General features: G+C 37.3%; 1 protein-coding gene and 1 long non-coding RNA gene across 11 annotated transcripts in view; one reads left to right on the top strand and one right to left on the bottom strand.

The window, feature by feature from the left end:
- RAPGEF4 (Rap guanine nucleotide exchange factor 4) overlaps positions 1-13,812 on the bottom strand; it is a 350,706-nt gene that overhangs the window by 51,944 nt on the left and 284,950 nt on the right. For all 10 annotated transcript variants that reach the window (XM_069068411.1, XM_069068412.1, XM_069068413.1 and 7 more), the window contains 5 exons: positions 5,876-6,026; positions 3,610-3,698; positions 2,318-2,348; positions 2,004-2,082; positions 737-883 (listed from right to left, as the gene is read on the bottom strand). In XM_069068411.1, coding sequence (XP_068924512.1) covers positions 737-883; positions 2,004-2,082; positions 2,318-2,348; positions 3,610-3,698; positions 5,876-6,026 — 497 coding nt within the window. The remainder of the gene's footprint in view (positions 1-736; positions 884-2,003; positions 2,083-2,317; positions 2,349-3,609; positions 3,699-5,875; positions 6,027-13,812) is intronic.
- On the top strand, positions 911-12,427 carry LOC138146500 (uncharacterized). The gene is made up of 4 exons (XR_011164500.1): positions 911-1,341; positions 2,055-2,189; positions 8,197-8,423; positions 11,216-12,427. It is a non-coding gene; the product is annotated as an uncharacterized lncRNA (long non-coding RNA).

Below are 13,812 nucleotides of genomic sequence, written 5' to 3'. Positions count from 1 at the left end.
TTATTTTGTTAATCTGGGCAATTTATATTTATATTTTTATGAATATGTATATATTTCATTTAAGTTGTCAGGTTTATTGGTACAGAGTTGTTTAAAATAGTTTCTTATAATTTCCCTTATTTCTTCTTCACAACAGCATTCTTTCCAGAGTAGGAATTCTTAACTTGGGGGGGCTTGATTTAAAAAAAAAATTTGGTAATTGGACTTTAGTATAATTTTTCCTTTGAAATTGTACACATTTTATTTTATGCATTTAAAAACATTCTGAGAACAGGTCCATTTTGCAGTCTGCTTCACCAGAGGTGCATAATACAGAAGGTCTTTAATAAATTCTTACTGAATTAAAATCAATTGCAGAATTCTCTAAGGACCCACAAATAGTAAAGTCAAGATTTGAATCCAGGACTGGTCCATGTCTAAATGCAATACCTTCTAAAGTTATTGTATATTCCTCTCAGTTTCATTATTTTTTAAATGGATATAATCACAACTGTGCTATCTATTTCAGAGTTGTTGTGAGGCTCAAATGCGATCACTGATATGAAGGCACTAGTAAAATAGACACAATGTTATTATTGAGGATGATGACCAAAAAAAAAAATGTATTAGTTTGAGCCCTCACATAATCCACCTAAATTAGTGTGGAGGGACTTCACCAAATTCTGACCTCGGTATTTCTGTTAAGCTGGGCTTTTCCATTTTGCAGACAAACATAACACCTGGATTTAGTTTTTACCTCCTCCGGAGCTCATCTTGACTATTATCAGTCCTTCTCCAGAACCTAGTTTGTCCGCAACGGCACTAAGAACTTCTTTCACGGAAGCTGACACAGGCACGCGGATAGTAGTGTATGTATGGTCTAGGCAGTAGACTTTAAACAGGACTATGAGAGAGAGAGAAATTGTATGACAGTATATCATTCTAGCACATACTTTTTAAGAACCACAAGTTTTAGAAATATTTTCTTCATCCTGAAATTTTTTTAAACTTTTAGCCTACTGTTTTCCATGCTAAGGTTCCCATGGATCCACATTTTTACTTATCCAGAAAGGACTGAGCTAAATATACAAAATGACATAAGCTGTTATTTATAACAAATATTTATTTATTTATAAAGTCTCTGAGGTCACTGAATGGGCTCTACCCACAGTGTTGGAAGCAGCTCCATTCTTCTAGACATCTGCAAAGTATCTATGATACCAAACACACTACCCTCTGAGAGAAGGCATCTGATGACAGACACCCTGGCATTTCAACCATGTTCATACAGGTGTGGGTCAGAATCAGGGAATTATGCTTGTCTCTAGCATGGTATGATACTGACCTCACCCCAACCAAAAGGTAAGAAGCACAAATAACAGCTGCATATATTGAGGAGGGCCCTTAATAGTGGCTAGTAGTTATGTAGCATTTTAAATTTTGCAAAGAACTTTATATATATTAGCTCATTTGATTCTCATAACCCTGGAAGGGTGGTGCAATGATTACCCCCATTTTACAGATGAAACTGAGGCATGGGGAAGTTAAGAGTTTTACCCAGGCCTATAATAATTAATAAATAAACTCCGAGGCAGGGTTTGAACTCAAGTTTCCTTAATTCTAAGCAGAGCTCTCTATGCAGTGTTCTACCTAGCTGCCAAAGGTGACCAGTTCTGATCAGAGAAGGACCAAGCTGATTACCGTGGGAGGGAAGATTTTATTCTGACCTGCCATGTTGTTGTTGCTGCTGAGTTGTTTTTCATTCATGTCTGACTCTTCATGACCCCCTTTGGGGTTTTCTTGGCAAAGATACTGGAGTGGTTTGCCATTTCCTTCTCCAGCTCATTTTATGGATGAGGAAACTGGGGCAAACAGGATTAAGTGACTTGCCCAAGGTCACACAGTTTGTAGTGGCCAGTTTTGAACTGAAAAAAATGAGTCTTTCTGACTCCAGGCCTGGCACTCTATTCACTGAGCGTAACTAGCTGACCTGCAATGAGCCATATAAAGTGGATAGTGCTTACTTTCATCAGATCCCCTGACAGGTTGACGTTTCTGTGTTCTGTCTTCAACAGGGTTGAATTGTTGCAAAAGAACTTTGTGCTGGGGGGAAAAAGCAATAGCATTAAATGCTATAGGGGAGAATAGCCATCTCATCTTGAAACATCCACAAACGTGTACCTGGGCATCAATCAGGTCCAGAAAAACAAGTGAGTGAAAAATGTTGCTATTTTTAAAATTTTCATTATGTTTTTAAATGGTGTATTTAAATGTTCTGGAGGATCATAGTCCTACTGTGCACAAAACAACATATTCCAATTAAGAGCCTCTTACCCACCTTCTTTTGTGGACCCTTGCCATCTTCTGAGCTAAAATGTAGAAGGAGAGAGAGAACCCATTATTCAGTATTTTTGGTAAATACTACTTTCATTTCTTTGTTCTTACATAACACCTTACATAACCTTACACAACACAATGAGATAACACTCTCACAAGAAGAGAGGATCATCCTCATTTCAGGGTAAGGAGACTAGGGCATGGGAGGCAATGAAGGGATCAGCTAAGATGGAGGCAGAAATGACATTAACAACCAGGATCCCTGACTTCATTTGCTTGTGCTCCTCCCAGGACTAAATATGAAGCTCAAGCTTCTGTGTTTAAATGAAGAGAATATTAGTACTAAACAGGATTGGGCTGGAGGGAGGTTTTATGTTAAATACTTCTCTCATTAAGTATTCATCTACATCATTTGGGGAGAGTGTTGGGCCTGGAGTCAAGAAGACCTGAGTTCAAATCCAGACATAGACACTTAATAACTGCATGATTCTGGGCAAGTCACATAATCTTTGCTTCATTTTCCTTACCTCTAAAAAGGGGATGATAACAGCACCCACCTCCCAGGGTTTTTATTAGGATCAAATGAGATGACAATTGTAAGCATAATTGTTTAGCATAGTGACTCTGCACATCGTGCACTGTATCAGTTGTTATCTATTGTTATTATTATCATTACCATTATTATTTAAATATCTGTCCATTAGTCATTCTAATTCTGGAATATGAAGTTTAAAACCAAAGGGGCCCCATTTTGTTCATCTAAATCCAGGGGGAAATGAAGCAATTTAGGGTACCCCAATATTTAAGCTTGGTCATAATAGCTAGCATTTACAAAATCCTTTAAGTTGTACAAAGCACCTTACAAATATCACCTCCTTTGATCCTCATAACAACCCCAAAAGGTTGTTGCTGTTATTATTCCAATTTTACAGATGAAGAAACAGAGGCAGACAGGTTAAGTGACTTGCCCAAGGTCCCACAGCTAGTAAGTGTTTGGATCTGAACTCATGTACTTCTGATTCCAGGCCCAGCACTGTATCTACTGTACTTTCTAGCCGCACTCCAACATGGAATGTAGCTTAATATATTCTCACCCCTTTTTTTGTCTTCTATATCATGACTGCCTATCCCACTGGACTCAGCTCCCTCAATTCTAAAATGTCTTGTGATTATTTTTTTAAATTTTTTAAAAACTTTAATATGTGAAGGTTTGTCAGAAGGGTATAGGAGATTGTGATTACAGGTAGTGCACTTATTTCATTATAAAACAAAGAAAGCCAAGACTCTCCTTACATTTGCTTGACTGTCTTTTCTAACTCTGGAAGCTGCTCCTTGAGGGCTGCGATCATCCGGCTATCATCGGATACAGATACATAAAACTCCTGAAATTAGTGAAGAACACAATGTTTAGCCATAACAGTCACAGACATGTTATTCTGCAAAGATTAAGAAGTAGATTCCATAATTTAGTTTCACTGGCTAGTCACTAGGCCTTTATTTAATGAGTTGAACAAAGGAAAAACTATTTCTTCATATATGTCATTTTCCTCCATGATTTTTCACACTCCTATAGAGAGCTGTTTTTATGATGATCTTGATTTCAATATCACTTTGCTGATTAATTCTATTCAAATTTTTTTCTTGAAAAAAATTGGAGGAGACTTTTCATATGTTACATTGACTGATGTTATTAAAAATGAATACTGTTACTAAAAAAGGATTTAGCACAGCTACTGGGCTTAGCAAGTTGCTCAATTCAACTCTACAGGTTGTTTTTGTTTGTTTGATATTAGGGATGTTAAAAATAAATTCTGAGGGCGGCTAGGTGGCACAGTGAGTAGACCACCGGCCTTGGAGTCAGGAGGACCTGAGTTCAAATCTGACCTCAGACACTTAACACTTACTAGCCGTGTGACCTTGGGCAAGTCACTTAACCCCAATTGCCCTGCCCTCTCCAAAATGCAAAAAAAAAAAAAAATTCTGAAGTTCAACTTAAAGTTCACTCCTTGAATTGATTAGGTATTCCAAATATTACTATCAAATAGCCAGGGACCTCCAAAGTGTTAGAGGAGTTGTATACTTTAAAACTGAACTAAGACTTTAGGAACACCTTATATGTCAAAAGTCTGTCCACACAAACTTCAGGGACCCACTTTCAAAGTGAGACTTTCAGCTGCCACCTTGATGGTCAATTTTTAAAAATGAAAATCAATTCCTGATCAATACAGATAGAGCATCTGTTTTTCCCTTGCCTCTTTGTCTCTCTAAAGAAGAGTATGAAAGGGTACAGAGAGGTATAACCTTCAGCGTTAGGAAGGTCTAGGCTTAAGTCTTGCCTTTAACACTTGTTGACTGTGTGACTCTGGGCATGTTACTTAACTCCTCAGTGTTCTAAGCAATTTTTTAAGACTACAAATTTCAGACAAATTGTTGATCTGCTTTGATGGAAGGAAGTTCCCAACTCGTAAAATTAATGGCCTTTTTTTTAGAGGAATTTCTCATCACACAGTTTTGTTAAGCTTCTTGCTTCAAGATGTCCTCACTGCTCACTTAGGTTCTTGAGTGTCCTTCCCATATATTATGTTACATCAGTTTGAGATCCCTGCTCTGGTCCATCAGTTCCTTAGACAACTTTATTCAATATTGTCATTCTTCAGGGGCAGCTTTACCCTCACTAAGGCGAGGAGGCAGCAAGAGTATCAATAAAAGCATTTTTGAATTAAGTCATCTTTATTCTGGTTAGCCAAAATGGGGATATGGGAAGAAGACAAAGGAGTAGGAAGTGATTCAGTATTAGCTCAGCCCTCATCTTGAATGATCTGTAATGATTGTCTTAATGTAGGCCTGTGGCATATATCACTCACATTCAGTGAATGGAGGCCACGGATTCTCCTGCAAAATTCAAACTACTGCAATCATTCTGCATTAAAGAAAAAAAATAGTCCCTTCCATTATCCTAATGCCTCAGGATCCATATGCCTCACTATCCCTACATCATTCACACTGACCCAAAATGTGCTGCTGAGAAAGGGAGAAAAATAAACAGTCAAAACTTACTTTGTTTTGGTTCATCCATTTCAGAAACGAAAGGATAACAAGCATTTGGGCTAGAAGGAATTTTTTTTAAAAAATCACCTTGTTCTTCTGGCTCCTGACTTCAGGTGGGCAAGGTATTATCATTGTAAGGTACTCAACTGAACAATGAAGAAGAGTCATTATTAAGAGAGCTAAATGAGGGCAGAAGACATAATGGAGAGTCAGGGTTATGTAATGGAAGAGAACTATTCTCTTCAGACTGGATGGTCTTTCGCTCACAAGCTATATCCAGTCATGGCTCTACCTCTGTGACTCCACCTCACTCCTCCTCTCTTACCTCCATCCCCAAAAGAGACTACCTAATTTTAATAACATCTTTAAAATTCCTTGCCTCATCTTCTTTGAAATGGGAATATCACTCTAGAACTTGTAAAAACAGGCTCCTTGTCCATTGTGTCTTGCTTCTAGAATAACTTTATAGCAGAGAAAGTGAATAATAAGAGAAGGAATCATTCTGGCATACCTCTAGGAAGGCCATTGCTACTTCATCCTCTTGGAGTAAATCTCCATACATAGCAGCCCACTGGAGGACCAGGCGAATGACTCTCCTCTTGTTGTTGAGGGCATAATCCATTTTGTCCTGTTCTGTACCTTGGGAAGGCTGTGCATGGTAAGTGCCAAGGTGTCAAGGAAAACATCCAGCAATCTGAAACCCATTCTTCAGGAAAGTCTTTATGAAGTGCCAGAATTAAATCACATTACACTAGGCTGTTATGGGACCGGCCATCCCTGGTGTATCTCTGCCTACAGTCTCTCTTCCTCTCCAACCTATCTTGCACATTGAAACCAGGCCAATCTTCCAAAAGTCTCACTTCAAACATGCCAATCCTCAATGCTAGAACCCTCTCTATTTCCCACAGGTTAAATATAAAATTCCTTGGCCTAGCCTTCAAATCCCTCTGTAATCTTGCTTGAACAATCTTTCTAGACTTATCTTCCATAACTCCACTAGACAAACCATCTGCTTCAACCAAAGTTTCCCAGGTCTCCAAACATCATCCCTCTGCCCTTTCTTACCTCCATTCTTTATTTCATCATACACTGCAATGCCTTCTTCTTCCTCCCTGCCTATAGCAATTTTATCCATCCAATTAAAATCTCACCTCTTAACAGAAAGTCTTTCCCACCCATTCCAAAATTCTCCCTTCCTTCTCTGAAGTATCTTTTGCACGTACCGTTTATCAACAAGTACTGCAGGGTTCAGTTTAAACAGGAAGAGATACTTTTCAGAAGCTTTGTATCTGTGAGTGTTCACAGGGCAGGTAGGGCGGGGGAAGGGTAGGTAGTAGGAGATGCTACTGAGATGGAAGTAGGTATGATAGCTAAGCACAGACAGAGGGTGGGAGAAGGGGAAAATGGGGGTGGTGAAAATAAAGCTCGACCCACCCCCTGTAATGAAGCTGAGGGCACCACTGCCAAGTTGCACTCTCTTTTCTGCTGGGATTCCTAGGAAGCTGAATGAGGGGTATGTGACAGCAACAACTGGCTTAGAAATTAATCAGTCTGGGCTTTGAGATCAACCTGTAGGATACTGATCTGTTCCTTAGGAGTCACTGATATGCTATCCCCTTTTTCTTTCATCTTAAACTGCTTTTTAGATCTTGTTAATTTTCCTCATATTTATGTTTTGTCTTAGAACCAAACTGCAAATACCCTAGAGAATCATACAACATAGATGAAGGGCTAGAAGGGACCCCCAGAGGCCATATAGCCCATTGCTCATGGCATAGATAATGATTTTGAAGCTCAGAGAATCTGTGTCTTGTCCAAGGTTATCAAGGTCACGATTGCCAGAGGTGAGATTTCAGCTCAGGTCCTCCGACTCCAGAGCCAGCATACTTTACATTGCACAAAGCGGAGACTGTGCCTTACTTTTTTTTTTTTTATGTCTCCCACAGAGGCAAATCACAATGCCTTTCAAAGAGTAGGTGCTTAATTATTTGCCCATTTTCATTTAACACACCCTTCTCTCTCAAGTTACTAATAAAACATATAGCCATTTAGTTTCTAACTGGGTAAAAAGACCAGATCCTCCCTTGGCTCCACTACCACTGTTTTAAAGCATTGTAGAAAACAGCCTCTCAGGAATGTTATTCCTGAGAGCTGCACCGGTAAAAGGCATTTTCAAGAGGGGTTATAAATAATCATGATCAAAGTAAATGACAGAACCTTAAAGCAAAGGTTTCCTGCATGTAAATGGGTTACAAAATGGTTTTCATAAATTGAGCACTGGATTCATAAAAAAGGAAATTGGTCTACCTGTATTACTACAATTCTCTCGGAGTTGACTAGGGGAAAAATGGAGAAATACATGCACTGTCTATGAAAATGATTTCTTTTTTGATTAACCCTTCAGTCTCTCATTTTTTAGTATTTTTATTCTATTTTTTGTTTGCTTTCTAAGAGGTATAATGGCAGGAGTCCCTGCTCTCACAAGACATTATAAGAAGCATGTAATACTTAAGAGACAACTGGGTGAATATTCAATAAAAATTGCTTATTAATTTATTGTTCAACTGAAAATAAATACCACAGTGAACCATGATATCCATACCCAATAGTACAAAGACTTATAAGAACTAGAAAGTAGAACTAAAACAATTTAAATATATTGTTGCTGTAGACTCTCCCCCCTGTCCCATTCCTCTTTTTTGTTTGGTTTTTATGGTAGTTTATGATTGTGAAGTAGCTCAGATAGGAAGATTAATTCATTTTCTTATTTCAATGACACTGAATCTTCACTGAAATCTTTTTTTTTTCTTATTTCTTATTCTCTTATTTCAGTGTGGTGTTCATTTTAGTTTTGATGGCTACATCAGACAAAGTGCAGGCTTGGAAAGGTCCTACCAAGTTGGAACTACTCCTATATGGGCCTGACCATGGACAGCCTATCTCTCATCTTTGGATCAGTCTGGCTAAGTTCTAAAAACCTGTCATCACGGGAAAGTGAGCCACTGAGTGATGAAGTTTTTTTGACTAGAGCAATTCATTAATCATATCTACAAAACTGTGTAAGTATAGCGGTAGGGACAATATTTTCTGACCCTTGAAGTATTTGAGTCTAATGATAAACAGTAGGGTGAGGGAAGGATGGTTAGAAAGAAGGGAGGAAAGTGACAAAAACAAATATGAGCAGATTCAATGTAGATTGAGATGACCAAATAAAATAGTATTTGTTTCAACCTGATAATATTTGAAAGCAAGGCTCTGCTACCACTCTCCCTAAAGCAGAATGCTCAATCGTAATCCTGATAGCCAATGCAGAACATGTCAATGTTTCTCTTCCTCATACCACACAATCAGGATCCAATGTTGCAAGTCATTTTTTTGATCTTGTATGATAACTTCATAACTTCCTTAGTCAGCTAGGTGGTGTGGTCTATAGAATGCTGAACGTGGTGTCTGGAAGATCTCAGTTCAAACCCTGCCTCAGTCACTTGTTAGATTTATGACTATGGGTAAGTCATTTAATTTGCCTCAATTTACCCATCTATGAAGTGAGGATAATAATAGTACCTACATCCCAGGGTCATTGTGCAGATCAAATGAGATAGTATTTGTAAGTCACTTTGCAAGTCACTTAAAGATCCATGTAAATTTAACTATTGTGAATTATATAGTTAAATTTATTAGTGAATCCTGAAAGATGGGTATCTCTTAATATACTTTGCTATGTGAAATTTTCAGGTGGTGTTTTTATTTTAAGTTATGCCATTACTAATTTTATAAAAAAAACCCAAATTATTATTGAATAAATTAAGATCATAAAACAGTACACATGTATAGAATGTTGAGCAAGTACATTAATAACCATTTTTGCATGGTCAAACCTCATATAGAAAATTAGCCATTTTCCCTCAATAATTATTTAATTTTTTGATCCTGGAATCAGAGTTTAGGAAAATGTCTCCAGGAAATGGTTTAATTATTCTAATAATGTGGCTTTTGAGAGATTGGTTCATTAAGGAAAATGTTGGTGTACTTCCCAAGTTTTCTAGTTAAAAAAAAAACAAACTAAAATACTTCCAACAAAATTCACTGATGGATTATCATTTTAGAGATTTGAGAAGAGGAATTTTCTGTTACTTAGATGAGAACAAATGTTTTGAAACATTGAGATGCTAAATAATCCATTAGAGATATATTCAGAGTATTCATTCTTCCTTTTAAGGTTAGCTTGACCTGATTTTCAAGGAGATATGTGACCCATGCACAAAAATTCAGCATACACACACTCCTCACCCCTGCAGTTCTATGGGATCTAGCCTAGAATTCCAAGGTGATTGTCATCTAGTCATGGAGGCCCTGTGTCACAAAGCAGATAGAAGCAGGACCTCAGCACATCAGCAGTATAGCTATTTCTAAATTTCATGTAAATCTGGTTGTGGATAGTAAAGTTTATTGCCTACTATACCAGAAGATATTTCCTCTGTGGGACAGGAGGAAGGTATATCTTTTTCCATTTTTGTGTTAGGAAAATTGTCTCCTGTCTGTAGCAAATGACAAACATAGTTTTCCAAGTTTTTGTTTCTGTAAATGATTGCTAGGGTATCTAGAATTCTAAAAAAAAAAAGAATTTCAGGAAAACTAGCTGCATTAGAGGCTGGGGAGCGTATGGATTCAATAGGAAAGCAATTTGGTCTCTTGACTAAGACTTAAGTTGACTATAACTTATTCAGCTTACTATGGTATGAAACTGCAGACCACAGCATTACTCTCTGAAGGATTCAGCCCTAGGCCTTGCTGAATCTTAATCTTTTTATGGGTTCCAATTCTTTCACAGCAGTGATCCAGGGAACATTTGCCTTCACTCTAGGGCCTTTAGCTAATTTCTGAACTTTTATTGATATCTGAATTTGACTTCCAAGTACCACAATTCCCAACTTTTCCTGCCTCCTGAAAGTTCTGGTTTTTAAAATTGTTATTGTTGTTACTGATTAATTCTTGAAATTTATTCCATTCATGTACTATTCTTAATCATTAAAGAACTTAATCTCTTCTAGTCTTCCAGAATACTCTCCTCAATCATTACTAACTAGCTGAAGTATGAGGCATCCTAAGGGAGAAACTGGAAGCAACATGAACCTTTGTAAAACTACCAACAGGCCCTGATAGAGACATCCCAGGATACTGAACTCAAGAGCCTTGAGAATAGCAGTGCATCTAGACTACAAGTACTTTCAGTATTTCCCTTTTCTAGGGAAATTCAGGCACAAGGTTCAGCTGGTGAAAATTCACAGGGTTGGGAGATGGTGTGTTGATGCAAGGAACAGCAAAGAAAACCAATGTCACTGAATCATAGGATATTCAGTAGGGAGAATGAGGTGTAAAAAGACTAGAAAGAAAGAAATGGTGCTAAGTGCTTGGAGGTACAAAGGAGAGCAAAAGACCACCCCTGTCTTTAAGGAGCTCATGATCTAGCAAAGGAGACAACATACTAACAAGCTATATACAAAATAAATTGGAGATAATCAGTAGAGGAAAGGCACTGGCATTAAAGGGGACAGGAAAAGTTTTCCTCTAAAAAAGTGGGATTTTAACTGGGACTTGAAGGATGCCAGGGAAGCCTGGAGACAGAGTTGAGGAGGAAGAACATTCCAAGTTTGTGGAAAAGATAGTGAAAATACCCAGAATCAGGAGCCTGGAATGTGTTGTTCTAGAAACAGCAGGGAAGTCAGTGTATTAGAAATTAACTGTATCATTTCCTACCACCCCCTTTTCCTGAAGATGTTTTACTATGCAAATGAGCAAGATCAGAAGATCTGAAAGCATTTTACCCAATATGAAACTCTTATCATCCCAGGTTACAGAAAAGACAGAAAGACAAGATGTCCTTTGGTTTTTATAAGCCCCTACTGGAACCTACTGAAGATTTTAAACACTTCTGAAAAAATAAAATAGTGGCTGAAATGAGTAGGTGATGACAACAATAACAACCAAAAAAAATCAGTTTATCCACCTGGACGATACTTAACCTAACATTAAATATAAAAGAAATATATCAAGAGAGCAACTTTTCCTTGAACCATTAGCTCCATCACAAAAACTATGAAGAACAGCATGATGATGATGATGACAACAAGTATTTATAGGGTGCTTTAACATTAGCAAAGTACTTTGGAAACATCATCTATCTGATCCTTACAACAATACTGTAAAGATAAGTAAGGTAGATATAAATGATCAGTTAACTCCACTTCAAGTGAAATTTTAAGATATTAAGCTATCCTTTGAAAATAAAATTATTTGTATTCTAATATTTCAAGGATCTCTGGTTTCATTGAAATGGTACCACCTTCACTGATATACAATGCAATTACTATTAATAAAGTATTTAGTCATTAAGATTTATTGGGGTCAAAAAGTTTAGGATCTTTGGCCAACCTGGTCTCTAAACTTAGCCAGGCTGGTCCATGGACAATAGACATGCTTAATCTCTGGATGGAGGTATAAAAAAATCTTTCCACGTTGATAGTAACTGACTTGACTGACTTCTGATAGCATGACCTTCAAGAACCTAGGGTAACTTCCATGACAAAATGAGGTTTATGGAGAAGGAATTTAGTGATCAGAGATTATAGAGCCATTGGCTTGGAAAGGGTCTCAAGAGATCATGTACCTTTTCTCTCAGAAGATAGTTCTTTTTCACCCTGTTTTTTCTTCAAATAATATAATAGAATACTGGAGGTGAATGCTCCTAGTCAACAGAAATCCCCAGTATCTTCCTCCTTGACTTCAGGGAGTTTCATTCTGATGCTGAGGCTGTAAGGGCCCTACTGATTAACAAGCTAGACTTGCCCATCCTTAGAGACTGTGGGGAGAAGAGGCTGAGAAACTCCAGGGAGGAGAGTGCAAATAAGTAGAGTAGCCATTGCGAATTTGTTACGCTGGACTCTAGGCCCAAAGCAGAATGTTTGAATCATGTATGAGACAAAGGCAGATGCTCTATTGATGGAACTGGTTAGGATTCCTGACACCAAAGCCAATGACCTTCATTCTATTCTCTGTCTCTGTCTGAGATTGTGACTTTCCTAAAGTCACACAACTTAGTAGCAGAGCCAGGTCTCAGACTCAGGACTCCTAATTCCCATGCACTTTGCATTCCACCATGTAAATTATTATCAGAATTATTTAGATTTTTTTATTCTAAACTTAACAAAGACCAAACAAAATGAGCTTTCCCATATACTCAGAAGAGCAGAAAAAGAGAATTCTTTATGATACTGTGATTTTCTATTACATACAGCTTAGTTTTCCTTTAAAACAATAAATTCAACATGTTACTTTCATTGTTGTCATGCTTCTCTCTGATTCTTTCTGACCCTGGATGTCTTATTCATCATTTTGTCTATCAGGCAGTGGAAAGCACCATCGGTCCTCTGGAATTTTAGGCAGCCATTGCATTGATCAGAGTACTTTTTTTTAAATACTGTTACTATGCTACAACTCTTCTGATTTTAATCACTTTATTCTGTATCAGGTTTCTCTGAAGCCATCATTTTAATCATTTCTAATGGTGGAATAATATTTCATTACATTCCTATACCATAATTTGTTTAGTCATTCCCCAATTCATGGGTGCTCCCTAAGTGTCTAGTTCTTTGCTATTATAATAATAAGAAGAACTACTATAAATATTTTTGTACATATGGGTTCTTTTCCTATTTCTTTAATAATTTGGGGGTATAGGATTGGTAATTACATCACTGGGTCACAGAGGATGGGTTAGTAACTTTGGAGGGTATAGTTATATATTATTTTAAAGAATGGACTGATTCTTGAACCATTTCTTGGACCAATTCACATCTTCAACAGCAGTACATTGGTGTGCATGTGAATTATTATAGTAGTAATGTTTTTAGCTCATTTATCTTTCTATTAAGTTTTTATTTGTCTGATATTAAAGATAATTTGAATTACCCAAACACACCAAATTGCAGAAGCAGTTGGCCTAAGAGTTTGCTGGATGAAAGTGGGTAAAGGAATATCTGGGAAGAGGAGACTACTATTAATAATCCAACAAACCATAAAACCACATACAGATAATCAGAAGCTGATTATGATATGTTCCAATTTTACAATACTTTTAGTCAGGAACTTCTTTTTGGTACACAAATTAAATCATTCCTACTGTAGTTTAAGGGATTTGTCTTCCCATACCTTGGATAGACATGAAGAAGGGATATTCTTTCCTAAACTTATTAAATTTTCCATCTATGTATCTTGTAAATACCCTTTATGTTAACGTTACCTCTCATCCTAGAAACCTTGTAACTCCAGCTGACTCCTCACTCTCTTCTCACAATTCCTGTGTTTAACCATGTATTCACTACTATATTGAGTGTTCAGGCTTTTTCTTCCCAAATAAGCTGTAAGCTTCAAGAGAACTGCGTTCCTATC

Source organism: Petaurus breviceps, unplaced genomic scaffold (genome assembly GCF_028583685.1).
Source record: "Petaurus breviceps papuanus isolate PSGF00001 unplaced genomic scaffold, PetGlider_PUasm1.0 90763, whole genome shotgun sequence".
NCBI lineage: Eukaryota > Metazoa > Chordata > Mammalia > Diprotodontia > Petauridae > Petaurus > Petaurus breviceps.
Note: the sequence above shows the minus strand (reverse complement) of the source record. Positions and strands in the feature narration are given on the sequence as shown.